Source organism: Oreochromis niloticus, linkage group LG20, assembly GCF_001858045.2.
Source record: "Oreochromis niloticus isolate F11D_XX linkage group LG20, O_niloticus_UMD_NMBU, whole genome shotgun sequence".
NCBI lineage: Eukaryota > Metazoa > Chordata > Actinopteri > Cichliformes > Cichlidae > Oreochromis > Oreochromis niloticus.
The window spans coordinates 32,961,782-32,986,848 of NC_031984.2; the positions used below are offsets into that span (position 1 = coordinate 32,961,782).

At 40.9% G+C, this 25,067-nt stretch overlaps 2 protein-coding genes across 5 annotated transcripts; one reads left to right on the forward strand and one right to left on the reverse strand.

Moving 5' to 3' along the window:
* The first annotated feature begins 302 nt into the window (after positions 1 to 302).
* kif3b (kinesin family member 3B) lies at positions 303 to 13,301 on the forward strand. 3 transcript variants are annotated; one of them, XM_005462775.4, is made up of 9 exons: positions 303 to 455; positions 1,523 to 3,025; positions 4,116 to 4,217; positions 4,488 to 4,610; positions 5,694 to 5,812; positions 6,095 to 6,211; positions 7,017 to 7,122; positions 8,754 to 8,965; positions 9,383 to 13,301. In XM_005462775.4, exons 2-9 carry the CDS (start codon positions 1,622 to 1,624, stop codon positions 9,486 to 9,488), a joined length of 2,289 nt encoding a protein of 762 aa, XP_005462832.1. In that variant the 5' UTR covers positions 303 to 455; positions 1,523 to 1,621; the 3' UTR covers positions 9,489 to 13,301. The 3 variants fall into 3 exon arrangements, with proteins under 3 accessions (XP_005462832.1, XP_003457900.1, XP_005462833.1); XM_003457852.5 differs by having other exon boundaries at positions 320 to 455; positions 1,526 to 3,025; XM_005462776.4 differs by lacking the exon at positions 303 to 455 and adding an exon at positions 505 to 1,069 and having other exon boundaries at positions 1,526 to 3,025.
* An 806-nt stretch (positions 13,302 to 14,107) lies between these two features.
* Positions 14,108 to 22,399, reverse strand: pcmtd2b (protein-L-isoaspartate (D-aspartate) O-methyltransferase domain containing 2b). Of its 2 annotated transcripts, none has more exons than XM_003457859.5 (7): positions 22,132 to 22,399; positions 19,223 to 19,383; positions 18,992 to 19,142; positions 17,818 to 17,920; positions 17,561 to 17,732; positions 17,166 to 17,289; positions 14,108 to 17,088 (listed from the first exon to the last, which is right to left on the reverse strand). In XM_003457859.5, exons 2-7 carry the CDS (start codon positions 19,376 to 19,378, stop codon positions 16,520 to 16,522), a joined length of 1,275 nt encoding a protein of 424 aa, XP_003457907.1. In that variant the 5' UTR covers positions 19,379 to 19,383; positions 22,132 to 22,399; the 3' UTR covers positions 14,108 to 16,519. The 2 variants fall into 2 exon arrangements, with proteins under 2 accessions (XP_003457907.1, XP_005462834.1); XM_005462777.4 differs by lacking the exon at positions 22,132 to 22,399 and adding an exon at positions 21,975 to 22,122.
* Positions 22,400 to 25,067: the final 2,668 nt, after the last annotated feature.

Genomic DNA, 25,067 nt, shown 5'->3' on the forward strand with positions numbered 1-25,067 from the left:
GAGCTCATCAACATGATCAAAACTTGCCATAATTTCAAAATGTTATGGACAAAACTCTATTTTGTCTAAAAATAACATCGTTGAAATAGTTGCCAAAAACGCCCAATGTATCAAATGCGATATAAAAAATATATCATCAGTATATAATAAAAATATGTCATACACAACATGATATAGCAAAAAAAAAAAAAAAAATGTGGATTTTGTTATAAGGGTTAATAAATATCTCAGTTCCAAAAAATCTAAATTTTCTGGTTACTTTTTGATGGGTTAGGTCTTACAGGGTTAAACGCCAGAATTCACGTGATCATTTTTGGCCACTTCCAGCACCCGTTCCGTAAATTCTCGAGGAGACGCGCAACAAAATCGGTCCGCTGCTGGTTCGGCAGGAATTTTGCCATCGACGATTCACTTCATCGCAGTGGGAGTTTTGCGTAACCTAACGTTTGTCACTGGTAAGTGTTAAATTACGTTTCTGTGTGGCTGGTGTAAAGTTGTGTTTGTAGGTTTCACGAAATTTCGCGTAGCGATATACTGAATTAATCTTTACATTTGCTAAGAGTGTTAGCCGGGCAGTGCTACCAGATTTGTAGCTTAGGTTACCAGTTTGTTTGCAGTTGCTAGCCTAGTGTTTTGGTCTCGTTATGGGACGTGTTTAACATGAGCTAACGCTAGAAAGCTGATCCGTTAGTTTGACAAATCACGTTTACTAACGTTTACTAAGCTGCTACCGTAAAATGGACCATTTATCAAATTTCTTTCTAACGGCTGTCATTTAATAATCTGATATTCCAACTTTAAACCAGGGTGAGGTTTCTTCACCTAATTAGCTAAATTCCAGTTAGCCAATTTAAAGTAGTGTCATTGCTATATGCTCTGACAGAACAGTGTATCGGTGGTATTGTTTTTTTCAGTTTGTATGTGAATAGAAAAAACGGTTATTTATTTAAACAACTGTAATGTGTGCTTATGCCTGTTGCTGTGGTATTTTACGGTGATAGCTGGAAAAGTCTTAGGAAGCTTAGTTTTATTATGTGCAAGGGAACGGCTGCTCAGATGTAAGTGCCAGGTAAGCAGTGTCGCTGCCTATCGGTTACCTTAACCAAGTGGGTGTCCCTTTTTGTCCTTAAGTAGTTAAAAATACTTTTGACCTTTCCCGAATCAACTAGAGTCTGAAGAAACAACAGTCATTACCATATGTCCAAAACATCTATATGTTGTCTTAAAGAGACACAAGCTGTTTGAATTAGGACTGGGGTTTAGTTCTTTGTAATACCCCTTTCTAGCACAAGGTAGTGCAGTGAGCCAGTGGAACCATCATCTTCCACAAAGTCGTGCAGAAGTGAGGATATCTAAAAACACATGAAATTTACAGAAGTTAAGCACTAGTACTTATCCTAAATCAAAACACCCGCTTGTAAGCAGTGCCATCTGGTGGCAGAATTTCACTGTAAGAACTTTTAACCTGTGTGATGCTTTAACCATCAGCTGAGATGTAATTCACTGATTGTTTTCACCCCAGCAGTGTCAGATTTGGGCAATCTATTGCTGAAGTGTTACTAAAGCTGCTCTTTAGGAAGACAAGGTGCCAAACAGCAAGGATTGGCAGGTGCTCCTCACCATGTCCAAGAGCAAGAGCTCAGAGTCAGTCAAGGTGGTGGTCCGTTGCCGTCCTATGAACGAGAAAGAGCGGGCCGCCAAGTATGAGAGCGTGGTGTCTGTTGATGTCAAACTGGGCCAAATTATTGTGAGAAACCCAAGGGAGTCCTCGGGCAACGAACTGCCCAAAATCTTTACATTTGATGCTGTTTATGGTTGGAACTCCAAACAGCTGGAAATGTATGATGAAACCTTCAGGCCCCTGGTTGAGTCTGTTCTTCTGGGATTTAATGGGACCATCTTTGCTTATGGCCAGACAGGTACAGGGAAGACTTACACTATGGAAGGGGTGAGAAATGATCCAGAGAAGAGAGGGGTGATCCCAAACTCCTTTGAGCACATCTTCACACACATTTCACGTTCACAGAACCAACAGTACCTTGTCAGAGCGTCATACTTAGAAATCTACCAGGAGGAGATCAGAGACTTGCTCTCAAAAGATCAGTCACGTCGTCTCGAGCTCAGGGAGAGGCCCGACACAGGTGTGTATGTTAAAGATCTTTCATCATTTGTTACCAAGAGTGTGCGAGAGATTGAGCATGTCATGAATGTGGGCAACCAGAATCGATCAGTTGGAGCCACTAATATGAATGAGCACAGCTCACGCTCTCACGCCATTTTTGTCATCACGGTGGAGTGCAGTGAGTTGGGTGTGGATGGAGAGAACCACATAAGAGTTGGCAAACTCAACCTGGTGGATTTAGCTGGCAGTGAAAGGCAAACCAAGACTGGAGCTCAGGGGGAGAGGCTTAAAGAAGCCACAAAGATAAATCTGTCACTTTCTGCTCTCGGTAATGTCATATCAGCTCTGGTGGATGGCAGGAGCAGCCACATCCCTTACCGAGACTCGAAGTTGACACGTCTGCTACAGGACTCCCTTGGGGGCAATGCCCGCACTGTCATGGTTGCCAACATTGGCCCAGCATCCTATAACGTGGAGGAGACCTTAACAACTCTGCGCTATTCAAACAGGGCAAAAAACATCAAGAACAAACCACGTATCAATGAAGATCCCAAAGATGCCCTGCTCAGGGAGTTTCAGGAGGAGATTGCCAGGCTGAAGGCACAGCTGCAGAAGCGTTCAGGAAAGAAAAAGAGAAGGCGGCTGAGGAGGAGAGCAGGGGAAGGGAGCGATGATGAGGGTCTGGAAAGTGGCGAGACAGAGGACGATGAGGAAGATGGAGACGACAAGGGGGACTACTGGAGGGAACAGCAGGAGAAGTTGGAAAAGGAGAGAAAAGCAATCCTGGACGATCACAGCCTGGTAGCTGAGGAGAAAGCGCGGCTTCTTAAAGAGAAGGAGAAGAAAATGGAAGACTTGCGGAAGGAGAGGGAGGCCGGAGAGAAGCTTGCAGCCAAAGTTAAGGTAAGCAAATATTTAAGTTCCAAGAGTTTCAAGAAGTTTGTCATTTCGTTTGGTGTTACCCAGGCTGAAGCAAATACTGTTTCTCACCAGCCTCTACAGTGCAATAGTCAATACAAATTTTAAAGAGCAGTAAAAAGGCAGTAATAAATCATAGCAATAAATTGGGATAAATAACACAAAATCTAAATACTAAAACAAACTCAAGTCTAAATAGTCATACTCATTCAGGTAGCAGCAGTCCTTTTACAGAAGGGGGTAATTAAATTAAGTAGTGTGCGTATCTGAGGAGTATATTGTATACATGTGTGTGTCTATGCATGCGTGTGTAGATAGGGGTCATCACAGTCCGCTTGTGGATCTTACAGTATAGCTGTGTGAATAGCTGAATGGATGGGGAGAGGGCACAGTCTATTTATCAGTCTCACGGCTTGTGCAAAGAACCCTTCCAGCATCCTGGTGGTTCTGCAATGGATTATCCTCTAGCTCTTGCTAGATGCCGGGAGGGAGAACAGGCCATGAGAGGGGTGGTGGGAGTCTCAGATGATGGAGGTAGCTCTGTGTATGCAGCGCTGTTTGGAGATTTCTTTCTTGACTGTCTGTTGCCGCTTTGTCAGGAAGCTGAAAACCCAATTGCAGGTTGCAGGGTTCACGCCTAATAGCGTCAGGTTTTCCACCAACTGCTGTGGAATGATCGTGTTAAAAGCTGAGATAAAGTCGATGAAAAGGACTCTGGCATAGGTGTTCTTCCTTTTAGAACTAGCAGTGGCAGCATAGTGTAGTGGTTCACACATTCACTTAAGAAACAAAAGATCCCTGGATGGAGACACAAAGAAGGGTATCCAGTGTGTTAAAAAATAACAAAAAAATCTGTCAAATCAAACATGAGCACCTACGTGCTGTGGTGAACTTCTACTTATCTGTTGAAGCAATTTTGAACAAAAGGAAGCATTCAAGCTCAAATTATTTAAGTTACACTCACAAAAGTTACCATAGCCTCTGTGAGGTTGTACTCGTCTTGTGCTTGGAGTCATTTTCTTTTATCCCTTGTGTGACTTAAAGAGATCTTTTCTTAATTTTTATTTGCATCCAGGCAATGGAGAGTAAGCTCCTAGTAGGGGGGAAGAACATTGTGGATCACACCAATGAGCAGCAAAGAATGCTGGAGCAAAAGAGGCAGGAGATTGCTGAACAGGTATAGTTAAGGGGTTGGCACCAAGGTCAAGTACAAGTGTAATACTTTCTACATTACCAAAACATTACTCTGTTAGCAATTTTCTATGCCATGTACTTATGATTCCAGATTCATCAAATTCCTTGTTAGGCATTTCAGACTTCTTCCACAGACTAGGCACTGATTTAGTACCACATGAAAACATGTTTCAGTCAGTAAATTCTCTTTGACCTCAGAGACGGAGCCCATTAAAAGTTGTGAACACGTGCAAGTTTGTGTATGTGTGTCCAGAAACGGCGAGAGCGAGAGATGCAGCAGCAAATGGAAAGTCGAGATGAGGAGACGCTGGAGCTTAAGGAGACCTACACGTCTCTGCAACAGGAAGTTGACATCAAAACCAAGAAGCTGAAAAAGGTAAGGATGGTTGTCACATTTGCCCAAGGCATTATCAACAAATTTGGTTCACATGGGGATGGAAGAATTCTGAATCGATTCCCAAATGTCAATAGTTTTTGTTCTTATGTTGACACAAAAGAAAAAGAGGAACTGAGTTCTGAGACTACATTTTTTTTTTTTTTTTAGAGGCTATGATTTTACAATATCAGCCCCTGACATTTAAAATTAATGTAGAAATAGAAATTAATGAAAGTGAAAACAAGTGAAAAGTGTTTTGTTGCTTTGTTACCAAAGATTAATGATGGCGTTGCAGAGTATAGAGTCGTTAATAAACCAGATTGGCTGGGAAACAAACATGATGTCTTTCAATTCAAAAGCCATTTCCCTCATCTCCAGAGGATGGCCGTTTGTCTCTGAGCCTGGTTTTCCCCAGAGTTCTCTTCCTGTTAAAGGGGACCTTTTCCACCCCATCATTATTACCAGATCTCTTTAACCTTGTAGAATTTCTTTTCATTATAATGTAAGCACATTGAGATGATTGTGAGCTGACTCAGTTGAACTGAAGATGTACAATGCTGTGAAAGTATTTGTCCCCTTCCTGAGTTAGGTTTTTGCATATTTGTTTTACTTAAATGAAGTAATCATTTAAAAACGTTTCATATTTACTCGGGTTATCTTTGTCTAGTATCAAAATTTGTTTGATCTGAAAAATAATTGTGATGAATGTGCAAAAAAACAGCTATATGAACATGTATATGGATTTGGATGGTAAAAAATGTTGATTTTCATAACCTTCATTTAACAAAAATAAATAACTAAATAAAAAGATCAGAATCTAATATTGAGATTGACAGTGATGGCATCTTGTCATCGTAATGACACTGTACGTTGAAGATACAGTGTTTTTGGTTTGTTGGGTAATAAAGTTTCTTGCAAGTAAGTAGGTCAACTGCTATTTTAAGTCGGGTATTGTCTGTGGTGTTCTATTTGGGTTGTTCATTATTCCTCATGACAATCAGGCATTTAAACAAAAATTTTAAGGCTGAATGCTCTAACAGTCTTTTTCTGGTCACTCTAGTTTTCTCTTTCTCTCTCCTCTAGCTGTTTTCCAAGCTGCAGTCAGTGAAGGCAGAAATCCAAGATCTCCAAGAGGCACACATCAATGAGCGCCAGGAGATGGAGCAGATCCAAAACGAACTCACCAGGGACCTCAAACTCAAGTATGGAGTCTGCATATCAGTGTTGGCCTGGCACAAAACTCTGATCAAGACAGTGTGGCATGGCCATCATGTGATCAAGGAGGAACCATAAAAAGATCTTTTTGTGCTTTAAGACTTTTTTCACACTGTAGTGCATGGAAATGAAATATTTAATGAGGAACAGATACATTACGCTCAAATGCTTTCAACCATTAGGCTTCCTGTTTTAAAAACATGTCTGAGTTTTCTTTGTCTCTCTCTGTCTTCCTGTCTGTCTATTAAATGTTCCTGTGTTTCTTTCAGGCATCTGATTATTGAAAACTTCATCCCCCTAGAAGAGAAAAACAAAATAGTCAACAGGGCTTTCTTCGATGAGGAGCCTGAGGAATGGAAGATGAAGCCCATCACACGTATTGAGGAGTAAGTCTGGGAATATTCAGAGTGGGTCTTTCCATCTCGAATCATCAAGTTTTTAGAATGTTTTGTGCTTGACTAGCTTAGATTTACCTTTCTTTGTATAGGTTCACAAATAGCGCTTTTCCTCTACTACCTACTCGACTCTGTTTTGGTTGTCCATTACAATCGCGTACCCCAATGTACGTGGGGTCGTTATAGCAACCCAGCCGCTGGGCTTGTGACGTGCATGCATCACAAACACCACAACAAAGGATCACATTGAGTCGGTAATATACTTGCTGCTCGGTTGGGAACAACGCTGTTGTTTTTTGTGTAGCCATTTTCCTCGTTGCAGGGATTCATAAGTAGCAGTTTTGATTCTTGTGAAGGAGACTTAACGAATGACATCACTGATTAGCCAATCGGTGGCATGCAGTCTGTTGACGTCATATTTTCTGATCACTTCAGATTGCTTGGAATCCCGGCCAAGTAGGTACTAAAAAAGTACCTGGTACCAGCTACTGCCACCTAATGGAAAACCTTAAAGCCAAGCCGACCTGACCCTAATAGGTTCTGCTAGAAAAGAGCTAAAACAGACAAGTGTTGGAGAACCAGCTGTGGAACCTGTGCCTTATTAGGAAAGGGAAACTAAAAGTCTCTTCAATAGATGCTGTTTGGCATGCAATTCTAGCAAATGGTGCACACAGTTGCTCATTATAGTGCTGCAGAGCGGGCAACTGATTTATTGTAAAACGCCAAAGCAAGAAGCGAATTTCCCGTGCTGCTTTGTAATACTCCTTTTCTCTCTCTCTCTTTCTCTCTCTCTCAGTGACCATCAGATGATGAGCAGGCCTCGGTCTGCAGTCGGCTACTGGAGGCCCCTCAGTCACCATGCTTGCGTGGCCATGATGTTGAAGCCTGACATGAGATACAAAGTAAGCTTTTCTCCCTCTCCTTTACAGTGTTGTTGTTATTATTATAGTTATCACTGCATATAAAACTGTATTATCCCTCAGCTGTAAAAAGCCAATGGGAACAACAAAGGTTGTGCATGGGAGCGCAAGGTATCGTAATTCACCTCACTCTCATACAGGGCTCAATTTGGTCGCATATGCAACCTAATTTCTCAATGGTGCGACTAAAAAACTCAGAGGTCGCACCGGTGCAACCAGCTGTTCGAGGACAAAAAGTCTCCGCAACTCTGAAAGTCTCCGTGTGGTCAACAACAGACGCACATTATGCCTATATCGTGGTCTAAACCAATCAGAGATAGTCAGGGGCAAGACCTCTCTGATTGTCCATGGTCCAGATAGTCCTGTAGTCCTACGCGTGTTTACGTTTGAAAGTGCAGGCAGATAGAGAGAGGTGAGGTTGAATAAAGCGATATTGATTCATTAAATCTGAATTGACTCTACTGCAGAATATTTTTAAGGTGGTTATCTGCTATAAAAAGCCAGGCCAGGAAAATCTCCTTCATGTTCTGTGTTTTATTCTCAGTTACTGTGACACAAAGGCATCTGCTGTGATGCTCACACGTCTGATGAAGTCTCACAGGTGTCAGTGCTGATTAATGATCAGAATTAAAATATTTCTGATTGTCTGGGTCAAAGTTGAATCAAATCAAATCGGGACCTTGCAAATTGGAATTGAATCAATTATAGAAATCAGTGATGATACCCAGCCCTAGTGAGTAGCCTAGCCCCGACAGAAGTAGATGTAGCTGTGGGTAATGAGAAAAGATGAAAAGAACAATTGATAACTTTTTTGTTAAGTTAATGTAAAGTTAAAGTGAACATGTAAAACATTGGGGTTAAGTGATGCGGTTGAAAAATTTGGTTGCATATAACTTTTGTGTTGGTGCTCCTAAAGAAAAAAAGTGCACCATGGCAACTGTGGCAAAAAGTTAGTCTAGAGCCCTGCTCATAGTTGAGAAGAAGTTACCTAGGATTTACAAATTGATACCATAGATGCATCAAACGAGCTTGAATCAAACGTCAGATTTTCTGAAGATCTTATGAATGCGATAATTCGAATGTAGCAGTGTAGGATTTTCAAAGCCATAGATGTGTCTATTGAAAATCTTGGACAACTTCAAATCTGACCCCAAGGTCAGAGTTAGCCTTCTGAAAATCTTATGAATACCAAAACTTAAGAAAAAGATGGTGCAGAAGACTAGGAGGCTGAGGCGTAGCAATGGCAGTTGCCAGTATTTGAAAGATTAATGTTACTGCTGCACAGGTTTAAAATTGAGCTCATTGCAAATACTTTACTGGTTATTAAACATAATGCAATGCATTATATAATTTTTTTTTTTTTTCTTCATACTGGTGCTCTAGTAGTTTACAATTCACAGAAGGCCCAAGGCATGGTGGTTCCTGGGTTGTTCTTAAACAGCTGGTCTTCTTCAAGATCTTGGCAAACTTATACTTACAGGAGTTTGAACTGATGATCTGCAGCTGTTTATAAAAGTCTCTAAGAGACCTTCCCAACTTGTGTAAATCTTCTGACCACATTTGTATATAGCTGAATTTTCCCAGATGAATGTGATTCTGTGTCATTGTTCTAGGCTGAGAACATCATAATGCTGGATATGGACATTCCTGCACGGACCACTAAAGAGTACCAGGAGCCAGTTATCGCCCCAAAGCTGGCGGCAGCTCTGGAGGATGCTCTTCGGGATGAGGATGAGATCGAGGTAGATGCCTCAAGCTTTCACAGCAGCTTGGGACAAATGCTGCCTGCCAGTGCTAGTGGCAGCCTCAAGAAGCCAAAGTCAGGGTAAGCAACAGTACCACAAGTTATATTCACTTTGGAGTGCCACATCCTGTTGTCGGGCTGATGGAATTGGTTAAGAAACTACTGCTTTTTTTTCTTCTTCTTTTTTTTTTTTTAAAGTATTTAACACCCAGCATGTTGCAACAGCTCTACATTGGGTTGTTGTACAAGAGAATCTCTTTCTCTTTGTTTCATTTCTGTCCAGAATTGTACAACACAAAAGGAAGGAGACGGCAACTTATAACACTGTTAAGCAAATTTGCATTCAGAGTAAATGATTTACCTTGTTAAATCCTCAAAGACAAAAATTAAGGACTCTCTTTGATATGTGACAGATTAACCCTGTAAACAGCATAGAAAAGCTTTTGGTGTCACACCATCGGTGAGTTTAACCCTATGTCAATCTTTTCTCTCCCTTAGACGACCAAGAACAGGCAAGAAGTCAAGTACCCCGACTTCTTCATACAGCCCCTCCAGTCCAGGATCCCCTCTTTATCCCCAATCCCGTGGCCTGGTGCCGAAGTGATGGTTCCTACTGCTGCTGTCACTGCCTGCCAACCTCTGTTTTGCACCTGTCCACATTGGGAATGACCTTTAGAGGATGGGTATAAAAAAAAAAAAAAGAAAAAAAAAAAAAAAGACTAATGCTGCTTTTTAGTTTTTAACTACACCACGGTTAACTGATCTCTTGAATACAACAAAACGATAGCAGCTGCGCATGACATTATACTGCACTGCTTTTACAGCTCCCTAGATATTGATGAATGTCAGTAATGTCTTTTTTTATATATATATGTGTGTGTGTGTGTGTGTGTGTGTGTGTGTGTATATATATATATATATACATACATACATACATACGCACACGCACACATATATGAAAAAAAAAATATATATAACATGAGACCCATCACAATGTTATTAACGTACAGAAAAAGTAATGGTGGGCATAACCTTCCCTTGCACTACTTCATATCTTCCTAGATGTGTGTTAGGTGTCCTCCATGTACTGTAAGTGTGGACATGTGGGTGTGGTAGTGGGGGGAGGGGGCTGAGAGCTCTGTTGAACCTGGCACTAACATACTTGTGTGTGAATGTGGTGTTGTACATCTGGCTGCATGTCTGTCCATCTTTGAATCACTGCCTAAATAGGTTTGTGTTTTCTGTTTTTGTCCATGACTTGTAATTGTGTTGCTTTAGAGGAGCTTTAAGATTGTGTGTGGCTGCATGCACTGGCTTCAGTCTTAAAGGAATAGTTGCACATTTTGCCAAATACACTTACAAAAGAGAAGCGATAAGAGTTTTTACCACCTTTACGCTGAAGTGTGAAGCAGAAAGTGATCGGCTTTAGACATAGCTGGTGAAACTGCCATTTGAATTTCAAAAATTCTCATACTAAATTTTTAATAGGCAGCATGTCAGCTCAGCTGAAAAGGCAAAACTATGCAAATACAGACATAGAATCTGGTTATTAAATTATAATAAACTAAATAATAAACAATAAACTGAGAGCAGTTAGTCCATTACAATTCCATCCATCCATCCATTTTCTTTTGCTTATCCGGGGCCGGGTCGTGGGGGCAGCAACCCAAGCAGAGAAGCCCAGACCTCCTCTCCCCAGCCACCTCCTTCAGCTTATCCGGGGGAACACCAAGGCGTTCCCAGGCCAGCCGAGAGATATAATCTCTCCAGCGTGTCCTGGGTCTACCCCGGGGCCTCCTCCCGATGGGACATGCCCGAATCTATTACAATTACCAAATAAAATTTTGGTGTTTACATTTAATTGTTTCTGGTAAATCCAGTCAACGTAATGGATGTTACTCTGTACAACCTGAATATCTGTCAAATCTAGCTCAGCACAACACAAAAGCAATAAGAACAAGTAAGTTATTAGTCTAGTTGAATTCTCAAGCCAAAAAGAGCTTTTAAGTAGGATCTCACCAAAATGCCCTCCAAAATGTTTTTCTCTTCTGAAACCAAAGGCATACACAGAGCGAAGCCTGTTTGCATGTGAAAATGCGACCAGTGTCAAAAGAGGAAATGCCTGTAGCCTTCTGCTTTACTTCCCTTAACTGACTTGGTAACAAATCCAATAACATCACTTTTAAAGTTATTAAATAGTTACATTTCACTTGTAATGCAGTGCCACAGTACCTTTGCCATACTGTGGCTTAACTTTACGTCGTGGTGACTCACAAGCTAGTTGGTAGCTTACCATAAACAATCTGCATCCCTCAGCTGTGATGCTGCATGTGCTGTAGACCGTACTGAAAGGTTTACTAATAGCAGAGTCAGAGCTCAAACTATGTGATGTCACTCTTCCTAAATGAGCACAAACACATTTAAAATGAAATATGTATTGGAAAAAATATACACAACATATTATGACTGAGTAGCTGAGAACTGTTTTTGTTCTTTAGCTGAGCCAAGCTAAGCTTCTTAGTGTGAAATCTGTACGCTACATAAACCACAAGCTGAAACTAACACATAAGCAAACTTTCTCAAATGGTGGACTTTTTCTTTAAGTCTGTGTGATTGCAAGTGTGCAGGCCAGGAAGTAAAGCATGCTCCACACCTGGACTTAGTCACGAGTTGCTGTAATCAGTAGATGCTGTTCTTCCTGAGACACACTAGGGAGGTGGGAAACATGGGGGGAGAGCCCGACACATGTACCCTCTGTGGACACTTTCTAGGTTGCATGACATAGCTTTTGGCCACCAGACCACCAGGCCAGAGATTAGCTTGAACTACAGCCTGAGTCACATCAAAGGTACTGTCCTCAGATTTGTCAGGGTTCCACGGTGCCTTAATCTGCATCCTTAATCTCTGCTCCTTCATTTGAGCCGTGCACACACAGGCCTCCCAGTCTTCGTCGGCTCATCTACAAATTCATTCCAGGATCAGAGAATTGTTAAGAGCATGAAGTTCAGTCGGGGGCATCCTGGATCTTTTGGATAAGCACCACTGCAAAGTTGGGCAGATGAAGGGTCAACATATTCTTGTGATTTTTATTTTTATCTACCTTGGTATTGGTCTGAGTGTAAAAGAACATTAAACCCCCACAGACTCCAGTGGATCTGAATGCACAAACCATTCCACATTTGCCTCCAGGTGGACAATATGCAGTTTTAACCTTCATGGTTCAGCCTGCCTCTCTGCTGCTCTCTGTTCCCCATACTCTTTAACCGTGAAGGGGTGCGCTCTCCGCTCGCTGCTACCATGCAGGGTTTTCCAACCCACTGTGACATTTCAGCAAGCGTGGGTCAAGTGGCAAATGAAATCTTTTTAAAATGTTTGTGATGTGTGCCGTTTGTGAGTTGAAGACTTGAAAAACCATCAGGACTATGTCTCTAACTATCCCTGTGAGGTCAAAGTAGCCCTAACTCTACCTCTGTGCAATAAGAGTATGTGACTTTTGTTTTTTGAAAATTGTTCTAAGTCATGGAAATCGGGTAGAAAATGAGAAAAAAAATTGGAACTGACGCGTATTTACATTTATCCCAAAACCTTTTTTTTCTTCTTCTTTTCAAACCACCGACTTAAAGTTGGGGTCGGACCTCACAGGGTACCTCAAGGATCTCTCTGCTGTTTGACCCATGCCTGCGTATCTATTTAGATACTGTAATGAATATAACTTGTTTAAAGGCAATCCTTAGTCACATTTAGATCTGTAAGAAACACAAACATGAGTTTCCATATTGAAAAAGCTTAACTTATTACAATCCTATGTTTTTATATACAGATGTAGATATAATTTTTTATTCATTTTTTTTCTTGAAAATAGATTGTTGTTGTTGTTTTATTTTTGGAGCTCTGTAATTTAATGTTGAAATGTTATTTTATTTTGCATCATATATTATGTGTCTTTGTATTCGGCAAGGTACAGGCTTGTTTTCTCCACTTAGTTGATGGGTTTTCCACATGGATGCTGAAAGCATGGGTCATGTTGTTGATGTGGGCCTGTGCAAAGGGGGTCACAGTTCAGTATTGGCACATTAGCTGTAAGTTGTACTTCACAAACATAAATATTAAAATAAGAGCTAACATTGAAATGCTGTATACGCATGATTTTAGCACGCTTGAGTAACATGTTTTGGTTGTGACTGTGTTCATCGGTCATAGAAATTTAGTGAGCAAAATGTGAATGTATAATTTAATTGAGAAATCTTGTATCACTTAGCTACATCACTGGATCCAAACTCCCAGACTGTTTGTGACCAATTTTTACGTGCTGTCATTGTAGCCATATGACGATTCTGCTGGTGCACTTATGTATCTGACTTGGCTATGTCTTCTACTTGTTTAGTGTCTTTACATTAATAAAGAAAAATTAATGGGAGTGCTATGGTGTGTCTTTGAGGGTATTTAAGAATGTGTGATGTTACACATTAGGACCTACCCTTCCCTCTACTTTTTTCCTTATTTTCTTTCATTCACATATACACACACGCACGCTACGTAGATGCAAATTAAACATGGTTAATCAGAAGAAGGGTTAAAAAGGCAAAGCTAAAACTTGTTTTAGAGCAGAAGGACTGTGGCCTCCTACGCATTACTCCAGCCATGGAAAGTTGTGTCATGAGGCTAACAGTTTTTATGTTAATGTTAATTATAGAGGAGGCATGGAACTGCAGTTTTTGAGTTAGCAGACCATTGCTGACTTTTCCACACTATAAGCTCAGAACTCAGTGATTCTGCTTTGTAAATTTATGTGGACTGATTGTTGCATGTTTCCACTTTGCAATAATACAGCTGACAGCTGATGTCTAGCAGGGAAAAAAATTCACTTGTGACTTGCAGCAATAGTGGCATCCTATTACCTAAAATTCAGTGAGCTCTTAGAAAGAGCCACTCTTTCAGTGTTTGTAAAGGCAGACTGCATGGATAGGTGCTTAGGTTCCTAATTCTGTAGCAAAGGGACTGAAAGGCCTAAATTAAAAGCTGTGACCTGTTTTCTTCAGATTGTAAATGAGGGTTTTTTGGACCTGCTCTGTTGGAATCCACCAATAAATTAGCATGTCACCTTTAAATTTATATATTTCCAAACCTCTTATCTCTGGGATTATAGTCATATTTCACATTTACTGTCTAAGAAAAAAAAAAAGCTCAATACCTCACCTGACAAAACCAAAAGGAAATGTCAACTTTTGTATAATGAACTTTATTATCCGCAAGTCAATATTACAGCTCAACTCAGAAAAACAAGCAAGTCAGTCTCACCAAAATGTGATCTTTAGGAAAAAGAGAAAAAAGAAAGTGTGTGATCATATACATTCAGCAGAGTACAACAGCACAGCAGAATGGTATTTGTATTGAATAAAGGAATGGTGCACATACAGTACTTGAAAATAGATCAAGCAGTAGAAAAAAAAAAAATCACAGTGAAGCGTGACGTTGCACTCGGAAGGAACAATATTCTCTGATTCCCGTTATTGTGGTCACATCCACGATTTATCTGATACACTGTATTACTGATGCAGAGTGCCTTCTGCATTGCCTTGTGCTTCAAAACCGATTCTTCGAATGCAAACAACTTTAAAATGGGAAAAATCTAAGGCTTTAGATGATTTTTACGTACCAAACAGTGGAAGTGATGTAGTTTTAGAAATGTATTTTTTTTCATGTGATGAGTGACTTGCTGTTGATCTGCTTGGCCCCACTCCAGATTTGAGTCCATGCAACTAAAGTTTGGCACAGAAGGAAGTGTAAAGTACAAAGTACAAAGGAATAATGCCCATCAAACGAGTCCACAGTGGGAAAAATAGCAATTAAAAGAAGTATTTTCTATTTTAAAGTACCTGTTTAAAGTTGCTTTTTCTTATGATTCACAAAACAAAAAGTACAACAGTTTCATACATACACACCACTTCAAGTCTCAGAAAATTAATTCATTCAAAAAAAAAAAACCCCTAAATATTACAAGGAACATGACAGTACACACCCAGTCATCAGAATAATTACTTGTGTGTTTTTATCATGCTGGTTTATTTATGTAAAATGGAATATTAGTATATTTTATGGTCATTCTCTTTTGGTTAATGGGATGCAGAGAAAAACAGTGAGACTGCCCTTTGGATGCACATGTGAGGCTTAAAGTCAGCTTTATCTCCAAGGAGACGAAGACAAATTCACATGATGAAACGTATGCATAGGAAAGAAAGAAAGAAAGAAAGAAAGAAGAAAAAATAAAGGAAAACTCAGCCCACTAGATCGTCAACTAGGCTCATAAAACACAGGGAAAAGGTGACTGAGCCTCGGCCTTAAAAATAAGATCATTTAAAGGGTAATTCTGGTTTTATTTAAATTTGCTGTGCTCCCCTGGTTATTGTAGTTCTGTGGGTTCCTCAAAGCAGCAACCTCTCAGGTGGAAAAATTAAGCGAGGGCTCAAACTTTGATTTGACTGAAAGGTGTGCCAACACAGGCAGCTGTATGCGAGCCCAGACCTTCACTTCTAGTACTTATCATTTGTAAACATTTGAATCTGTCAAGGAAGCATGGCAGCTGACCAATTAGCATGTATTAGCAGAAGACTAGAACCAGCGTCCTTGTTTTAAAAAAAAGAAGACTAGTACAATTTGATTTCCAGCCTGACAACAGTGTTGTGTTTTTTTCTAGAAGCAGGTGTAAAAAAGCTAGTAGCTGACCAGCATCCTATGCAGCAGCCTACTCTCTCTACACTGGGATTAACAGCAAGTGAAATGGCTCTTAGATCATCTCTGTCAGTGTCGAAACACAACAGAAACAAATAAACCACAATTATCCTTTAAGGGCTTAAATTACATCATGGACTGGGGGCTAAAGGCACAGCTCCCATTTTATTTAGAAATCTGTGGGAGAAACCTGCCACGCTATCTTGCGGTTGTCTGCTATAGCTACAACATCACCAAAGAAAACCTATTTAGTTCTCATACCCTTTAATCTGCATCTTCTTTAGTAAAATGACATCATTCCAGTGAGATGATAACAGCTGCTTGTACACAAACTGGCTTCCACTCCATCATTCTGTACTCTCCAGCTGTAATCAGTTCCAGGCTGTGGCTAAACCGATCCCTCTGCTACAGTCTTTGATCTTGGGTTGTCTTGTTTAGCCTGTGACTGTAGCTTCTCTGAGTGCCACTAAGCTGCCTCTGTACAAGCTATGTACTCAGGGAACAGTGGACTGTTAAACTGCTGTTTCTAATATTAGAGCTGCAGAGCTAATTCATAAATGGTTTATTTCATACCAATTTCTGTCTTTTTGCACCCCAAAGGAGGTCCAAATTTTACATATGGAAAACTCTCCCTCCCCCTCCCCTGGACGTACGGAGCTGACTCTTCACAGCACCAGAAAATGACTTGAGTAAAGAGCAGCGGAAAAAAGAGGGAGCAGAAACAGGATGGATGACGGAGAGGATGAGGGCAGGTAAAAGAGAGAAACAGCGAAACAGACCCGTGGCGGAGCTTGGGGTCAGTAAGGTGTATCGTCCTGCCTGTACAGTAGGTGGTGGGATTGGAAAAGAGGCTTTAGCCCCTGCAGAATTCCAGCTCTGGGCTTTGACTCGGGACCTGGCTGCAGCTCATTTCTCTCTGTAGTACAGCAAGTACATCTTCAGAGGCTCAGGTAGTGGCAAGCCCAGGATCCTTTCTCTCAGGACATTCACGGCGGGCTGGGGTCTGAGCAGCTCGCCCGTCTCCTTCTCTTCTTCTTCTTCCTGCTCCTCCTCTTCATCCTCTTCCTCCACTGTCTCCTCCTCCTCCACCACGACTGCCCTGCCTCCAGATCCCCTCCCCACCCTCCTGCCCCCTCTCATCTGCTGCCTCACCTCCCTCTCTCCTGCCTCCTCCTCTTCCTCTGCTCCTTGTGCCCCCTGGTTGTTGTTGTTGTCCAAGGAAGCAGGACCAATCCCACTGCTGGCTACCACCTGGCGGGTGGCCAGGACGAGGGCGTTGCAGTGGCGCCGGTGGACCCTCCTGCGTTTGAAGCGAGGCCCATACTTATGAAGCCCTGCCACCGCCAGGCCCCGGCCAACACTGAACGAGGAGCCTCGGCCACGGGAGTGGCCATCTCCTCCATCCGTGGTCACTCTGAGGGTGTGGCGAATGCAGATACGGGCCAGTTCCTGTAACGATCGCACCTCAAACTTGGCTGAAATGTTGAGAATGGCAAGTCAACATCGGGGAAATTAAATGGCAAGAAATGAGAAAAGGACAAATGACACTCACGTAGTGGGACAGTCTTGGGTTTGCTGTTGGTGCTGTGCTTGGGCAGCACCAGAGGGGCAAAGGACACTGAGATGATCTTTTTGGTCTCCCAGCTGTTCAGTCCTGTTCGAGTGATCTTGGTCAACTGCATAAAACAGAAGGGCAGTCCTTTAATACTTTTGTGTTTATAAATTATTTTTTTATCTGATTGAATTCAGTAACATGAAGAGTTCATACTATCAGTTTGTGTGCCAAAAACTGCAGTTCCTCTAATCACCACTGTGGTTCCAAAAGCGAGGTTGACATTACTACATGCAGATATTTATTTACAGAGATTATCTCTTGAATATTTCCAGTTACACATATATTTTAAAAAGTAACATAAAATACCATGGAGACTCAGACAGACCACAAACCTTTTCCTCAAGAGGCATCACCAGGATGCCCCCCACCTTGAGCAGGTTCTTCATATAATCCTCATGCTCTTTCTGGACACCGGCCCCGCAGTACACCCTGTCATATTGACGGCTCTCTGGAGGGATCTCCAAGCAGTTTCCCACCACGAAGGATGGCTCACAGAACTCAAATCTGAAGTGAGAGAGCAGCAATGCACAACAAGCCATGGAGAAGATAAAAAAGAAAATGCTGCTGACAAGGAGGAGAGGAGACCTACTTGTCAAAACTGTCGCTGGTTTTAATGAAGGAGTCGAGCTTCTGGTAGGCGTAATCTATCACATCTGTGTGTAACTCTATGCCGTGATTCACTCCAAAGGGACCTGTAACAGTCAGCACAGCACAGTGTCTAATTAACCTTGTGAATATTTAATTCAATTCAATTTTATTCATATATCTCTAAATCACAACAACAGTTGTCTTGAGGTGCTTTATATTGTAAGTTAAAGACCCAACAATAACACAGAGAACCCCAACAATTAGATGATCTCCTAGACTCTCTGGTGGCCTTCAAAAGTGTTCAGTTTGCAGCCAATCACATAGCCATCCTTCCTGATTGCAGTGTACCACAGCTGGAAAAGCTTCATCATTTTTCTGCATGCACTTAAGTAGCTCAGCTTTCCTGGGAAATAGAGCTTGTTCATCCCCTTTTTGTACACATCATCTGTGTTGGTGTTCCAGCTGTTGTTGATGTGGCTGCGCTGCTACTTGTACTCCTCCACCACATGCATATCCTGTCCCAGGATAGAAACAGGTACACACCTGTACCTGCACTTGTCCTTTTTCTTCTGAAGTTGACCACCCGTTCTTTGATCTTACTCACATTCAGAAGCAGACCACTCCACAAAATCACTATCAATAACACATCCAACCACTTAAGGAATATCAGAGTATCTTCAGTGTTAACATATTCAGTGTATTGGATTCATTTTGTCCTTTTCTTTTTGTTCCTTGTCCCTTTCTTATATTTTCCCACTCACTCTCCAACCGTTCAGTGGCTGCTCCTGCCTGAGCCTGGTTCTGTCAAAGGTCTCTTTGTATTAAAATGTTGTAGGGTCTTTATCTTATAAAATGAAAAATGAAATAAAATGAAAAATGAAAACAACCACTGTTGAAAGCCTGATAAGCAAAAAGCATTACTGTTTTTGTGAACATGCAGACATTTTCGCCAACTAAGAAAACACCATTATCCATCTCTACTGTGAATAAAGAATTTCATAGACAGCACAGGAAAACGATGCTTCTTTTTACATCAAAAACATTGCAGAGTAAAGTAATCCAGTGACAGCTGTCTTTGTTTTGGTACGCTGAAAGCATTAACTGCTAATAGCTAATTTGGCGTACTTTAAATAATAACCACAGCATATATGCTGAAAAAGTGCAGAGTTGCATACCCAGAATGAGGCCGACCATGGTGCTGAGGTAGCCCGTCCCACTGCCAAGGTTGAGAAAGGAGAGTCCAGGGTGGAGATCCAAAGCCTCCATCACTTCCGAGTAAATACATGGAGCAGATAGGTGGATGTTTCCATGCCGCCATGCCAGATCCTAAATGCAACAATAGCATATAGTACATTTACCAGCTTGGACCCCTATGGGCTGATTCCACACACTTTCACTGTGCTGACCTTATATGCATTATCCCGGTATTCATCAAGGTAATAGTCGGCACGGTCGATAGCTCGGAAGGCTCGCTCCACCAGGTCTGAGCGGATGTAGTAAGCCTCCTTAAGGTTGTCAATCAAGTCATCGTTGTCCTCACCGGCACTCACAGCTCCACCCATCCTGACTGAAGACCAGATGACAAGAGCATAAGGCACGGTTTCACTTTGAGACACAGTTCCATAGCTGTTCGTGCTTGTGCTGTTGTTGTTTGTTTGTTTTTTAAGTCTTTCAGTGGTTTTTTAAGTTCATTCATTAAAGGAGGACTTCTAGGCTGGTGCCCTCTCACACCAGAAGTTTACACACTTTAAAGGTTTCCAAATGACACTGTCTTTGTTCTTTTAGTGTCAATTCCACAACCCCAATGGGGGAAAAAACCTGAAACAAATAAAAGCCATTAGGACAGGATTCTACAGTCAAAGGATGGGCTGCTTTCCTTAAAAAAATCAAATATCTTAGAGTTTTCTTGTGTTTTGTGTTCAAAACAAACAGTGTCAAAAACCATAAGAAATAAGAAAATGTGCCAGCGGGTTCCAAAACTAATCTGTAACAGACACATAAAGATAAACAGGTTAGCAGGCTATCTTAAACTAAAAAAACCTGAAGTTAAACAACATATCAGATTAAATTATTAAGCAAATTAAGTACGTGCTCCTTGTCCTGCACATTTCAACAGTATACTGGCAGCTTCAAACTTACTTTCAGAACCATTTACTTTCTTTTACATGTATGACAAACACCATCAAGCTTTTGCTAAACAAAGAGGCAGAATACATTGTATTATATTTTATCTTTTTTCTAGGTAAAGCTAGCGTCATCAATTTATTTTCTTAAACTCAAATGGATGAAGTGAATAGGAGGTGATTATCAACCTGCATGGCCAAAAGTGAGCAAACACAGAAGAGCCAAAATGTCCAGGTCTCCTAATGCCCTCTTAAGGTTAACTTTAAAAGTCAATCAATGCCCAGAGACTCACTAGTCTATGTTTTTTTCATAAGGATTGCTACACTTGCAGCCATGGCCATTAGCTGTCTTACTAAGCCTCACCTCTGTTGATTCAGGCCACTGAATTTGTCCTTTTTATCTTGCTAGTGCTGTTTCCTTTTGGAGCATTTTTAATGGAATTATCTTACAAATAATATGACTTGTTGTAAGGAGCATGCAGAGTGGAATTCTACCAAATTACTAGTCTGTCAGCACTAATTAGCAGGTGAACAGTACCCTTACAGCCATCAATGCACAGTGCTAATCAAGCTTATTAGCATTAGTTGCTATCGCTCTACCTTCTCATCTCAGTGTCTTCCAAAAACTTAACACGCACTAATTTTGAGGCTTTAAAATAAACCACTATGCTTACTTCCTTCTTTTATATACAGGCACTGACAAAGACACATCCAAGCCCCCCTGAGAAACTAGCTGTGTATCTTACATATTTTGAGTCTCAATTTTTGGACATTTTGATCTTTTTTTCCCCTGATGTCTATGTCTTTCTTAATTTATGCTTCTGTCTTTTATTTTGGCTTATACATTGATTATTTAGACTTTAATCATTCTACTTTTCTGCCATATTGCTCAGTCTTTACAAAACTGCTTTCATTTTGCTTCATATTCATGGCCGCTCCTCTCTCAGTCTATTTCTGCTGTTAAAAGGGAGTTTTTCCTTCTTAGGATTAGTATTACTCATAGAGGGCTGTGTGATTCTTAGGGTTTTCTCTGTATTTTGTAGATTCTTTACCTTACAATGTAAAGGCCCTTGAGGCAATTGCTGTATAAATTGCTATATAAATTTTAAAAAAAGAACTGAATTAATGCATTGCAGCAGACTAGTATTCAAACTTTTTCCTTTGTTCTCACTTCAACAGTACGCATCTGGATCAACTCCTGGATCAATTTAATGGCACAAAGTAGTAGTGAAAATTTCCAAAGGAGACTTTCAGCACCAATTACATGATCAAACTGCAGTAAGAGGGTTAGGTGTGGTTTTTAGCAGCAGAATGTGACTAGGATGTGACCAGCTCTGTTAAAAACAACACCACAGGGCAGTGCCAAAGGACAGAGATCACTCCAGGGTGCACTGTCTGCCAAATGTTGGACACCCTCATTAAGCTATAAAAGAAGAAAGGGCTGAGTGCATTTAAATAACAGAGGATGTCTTTGTTTCAAAAACAAAAAAATTGTCAGGTGGTGAAGCCCTAAAAGGAACATGAATTCTTGGGGGGAGAAGAACAAGGTTTCTGCCTCGTTATTTTTTGGCATACAATGGGAATCTATGCCCCCGTGAGTATGATCACCCGCCTTTTTCTTTTTTTGATTTGCTTTGTTTTGTTTAGAGCTGTGGACACAAATGGCCACAGCAGGGCGCTGCCGGTCATTTTCGTCCTTTAGTATCTAAGTGTAAGTGGTTTAGTAGGCTAGTAGGGTACACGCTTCCTGCCAAACAGTGCCAACTGAACTTGGTTATTTATTTCCTGCTTTAGTGATCAGCTAACACGCCCTGTCCTTTCTAAAAACGCTTTTTTACGTCGAGTCTAAAGTCCGGCTCCGGCCGGGACCTCCAACTCCAGCAGGTCTCATACCCGTCTGCACGCTGCTGTGCTGCGGTGCCATTTGCGCCACTCAGGTGATCCAGTTTCGAAATAAATAAATAAATGGAGCTCTTTGGAGGCAATAATCACCCAGCCTAAATGATAACAACAGCACAATTCATTCGTAACAAACCTCCATGTAACGACAAGGTCAACACAAGCCGACACACAACTGCATTATCTTCGGTGGAAGATCAGGAAAATCGAGAGAAGGAGCCCAGCGAGCTGCTGCTGGTCTGCAGGCACACAGCGCGCTTCCACACACAACACGGACCAACTGAAGCGTGTACCTCTTATTAACGCCGCCTGATATTCTCTGTCTCTGCGCTTTTCCTTGTGCTCAGCCTCTTGTTGGTGGGGGATCCAGTCAGAAACACATCACTGCTGGATGTAAACATTCGGCCAGCTGACGCCCTGACGTCAGACGCAACACACGCAGAGTAACGGCCAGAGGAGGATGGCCTACTTTCAGTACTGTGGGCTGTGGAAGTGGAACAGGCCAGATGCGGGTGGAAACCGACGGAGAGTGCAAATGTGAGCGGCAGCGAGAGGAAAACAGCTCCATCCAACTGAGTGTCGATGCTGCTCAGTGTTTGTTTGCCCACCCAAGCATGTCTTCGCTCTGATTGGCCTGTTACCGTCTTACTAATTATCAGAGCAGGGATATGGCCAAAAATATTTATCAAGATATATATTTGAAAATTTGCGATAACGATATAACTGACGATATAATTGATGCGAGACAAAATACAACTCCACAATTTTACTAGCGCAAAAAACCCCATCCATTTATTTTCACTTAAACAAGCAGCTGTTTTTTTTTTTTTAATATGCATTAAAGCAGTGGTTCCCAAACTTTTTTTTGCCAGGCCCCCCTTTTTTACATGAAAAATGTTCGCGCCCCCCACCACCTAACCCCCCCCCCCCCGCACAAACACATCCTCCAAACACACACACCCATATTTTGTTTACAAACTCCATTGCGGTTTATTTCACACCTCAAACATTTAGTAAACAATTAAGCAAATACAAGTAAACGGCAATAAATTACAGGTAGTAATAAAATATACTACTAACTCTTTTACGCTACGTCCACAACTACACGGGTATTTTTGAAAACTCAGCTGTTTCTATGCGTTTGGGCTTTTCGTCAACACGTAAACGGCGTTGCGATTCACCGAAAACGGAGATTATTTAAAACTCCTTTTTTGCGTTTAAGTGTGGAGGAGGATTACAGAGTTCGTCAAGCAAGGTCAAAGGCATGTGCCTTTTTTCACGTCACGCTGTGCGCCACGTTATTGTTTACATGAGATGAATTGCAGAATGGCAGATAGAGACAAAATACTGTTAATCTGACTATCTGCAGGTTTTACACGCTTACATACACACACGCAGTTACTGTCCCTCCAGTTAGAAAGGCAGAGGCGTCACGGTGTAATTATTTTACGTGTAGTTGTTTTTTTTCCTGTGTAATAATATTCAACATTGCTGTCAATACATTTTTCAAAAAATGTCTCTCTGTGCAAAATGGGTTTAAACACATAAACAGCTGTGGGATACTGTTTGTCCGTGATTTGAACAGGGGGAACAAATTACGGCAGGATCAGCCTGATATTATTTGTATCCCACTGTAACTTTACTGCATAAAGAGCTAACATCATGGTGGTCAGAGGGCCCGGTGGCGCCAGTGTCCGGCAGCCCCGCCTCTGTCAGTGCGCCCCAGGGTGGCTGTGGCTACAACGTAGCTTGCCATCACCAGTGTGTGAATGTGTGTGTGAATGGGTGAATGACTGGATATGTAAAGCGCTTTGGGGTCCTTAGGGACTAGAAAGCGCTATATAAATACAGGCCATTTACCATTTACCATCTTTAGGACATGACTTTCAGATAATGTTTATTTAGTTGTAGGTAGGTTGTTTGTTTTTTTTAGGCCTAGAAACAAAATGCCTAAAGATACAATTTATAATTAATTCTTTGCTAAATTGTCTGTACACGTAGATACAATGCTGGTCTATCCCTTGAATAAGGTGCCTTTTTATGCTTGAATGATTCAGTCTCTTTAAAAAAAAAGCCTCTGAAAATGTTCAGGTACAAGGACTGTATTGAAATGAGCAAATGTTCAAAAAGAAACTTCAAAGAAAGATGTTCAGAAACCTCAGAAAAACCACTTTTTATAATGACTTTTAAAAGAAAACCTGGCTCCTTAGAAACTCCCTCTGTCAGTATGTGTGTGTGTGTGTGTCTTTGTAAATGTGTGTGTGATTAAAGGCCTGTGTATTGTTGATAATTAATGCAAATTCTTTACATTTAATCGCTTGCAGCTAGAATTGTTCAGTGGAACAAAAAAATTATGAACCACCACCTTCAAACTCATTCTTTTATATAGCAGGGGGCTGGTATCCAGGTGTCAAGGCTCACAGCTCACTGAGTGAATGGGACTCTTTGAAAGACACACATTCTGATTTTTTTTTTTTTTTTTTTTAAAGAAACACTAACATGAATGCACAAATGTGCTCTTTCAGTATCTTATTGTCAACTTTTTTTGTTGGATTCCAGGAAGAAGAATAAAGACAAGAGAATAATGATGGATCTGCAGTTGTTTGTTGTGAATTTATTATTCTTTAACATAACTGAAGTCATAACTGAATTCTTTAACATACTTGATATACTACATTAGCCCAGCTGCAATTTACTTTTCAATCTGTGGACCAAATATGTTGTAATAAATAAATAAAGTTTTGCTCAACCCCCTCAAATAAAAGCTAAGAGTATGCACTTTAAGCTCATATTCACCACAAACCTGTAATGTGTTCTAGTAAACAGCTAAAATTAAGAAAAGAAAGCATCTCTAAAAAATATGGTGGCAAAATCACAGAGTATTATAGTAATGAGTACTAATTGGCTAGACCAGAACATCAACGGGATTCTGCTTTTCACTAAAAAGAATCAAAAGTTACGGTAACTCGCTGCATTTTAAGACAACAGTATATTACTGATGGATTGTGGTCTCATTCACTTATGCATTTCGAACTTTACCTATACTTTTGAGAATTCCAGGAATGATTAAAGAACGTTGTATATAACAAAGGTTCAGAAAATGATCCACTAGATGGCAGTGCTGCTCAAAATATAAATAGAGCAATGGAAACATAAATAATCTAGCTACATTTTAGCAGCAAATTCAGATCCCTAATTTTGTTTAATATATAGAAAGACAGTGTGTGAT

What these genes read in the sequence shown, in the direction of transcription:
- kif3b (XM_005462775.4), top strand. Translation starts at nt 1,622, where the DNA reads ATGTCCAAGAGCAAGAGCTCAGAGTCAGTCAAGGTGGTGGTCCGTTGC. An exon ending in CCCATCACACGTATTGAGGA is followed by an intron (nt 6,212 to 7,016) that starts GTAAGTCTGGGA and finishes TCTCTCTCTCAG; the next exon opens with TGACCATCAGATGATGAGCA. An exon ending in CTCAAGAAGCCAAAGTCAGG is followed by an intron (nt 8,966 to 9,382) that starts GTAAGCAACAGT and finishes TCTCTCCCTTAG; the next exon opens with ACGACCAAGAACAGGCAAGA.
- pcmtd2b (XM_003457859.5), bottom strand. Translation starts at nt 19,378, where the DNA reads ATGGGTGGAGCTGTGAGTGCCGGTGAGGACAACGATGACTTGATTGAC. An exon ending in ACCAGCGACAGTTTTGACAA is followed by an intron (nt 17,733 to 17,817) that starts GTAGGTCTCCTC and finishes CTCTCACTTCAG; the next exon opens with ATTTGAGTTCTGTGAGCCAT. An exon ending in TGATGCCTCTTGAGGAAAAG is followed by an intron (nt 17,290 to 17,560) that starts GTTTGTGGTCTG and finishes TGTTTTATGCAG; the next exon opens with TTGACCAAGATCACTCGAAC.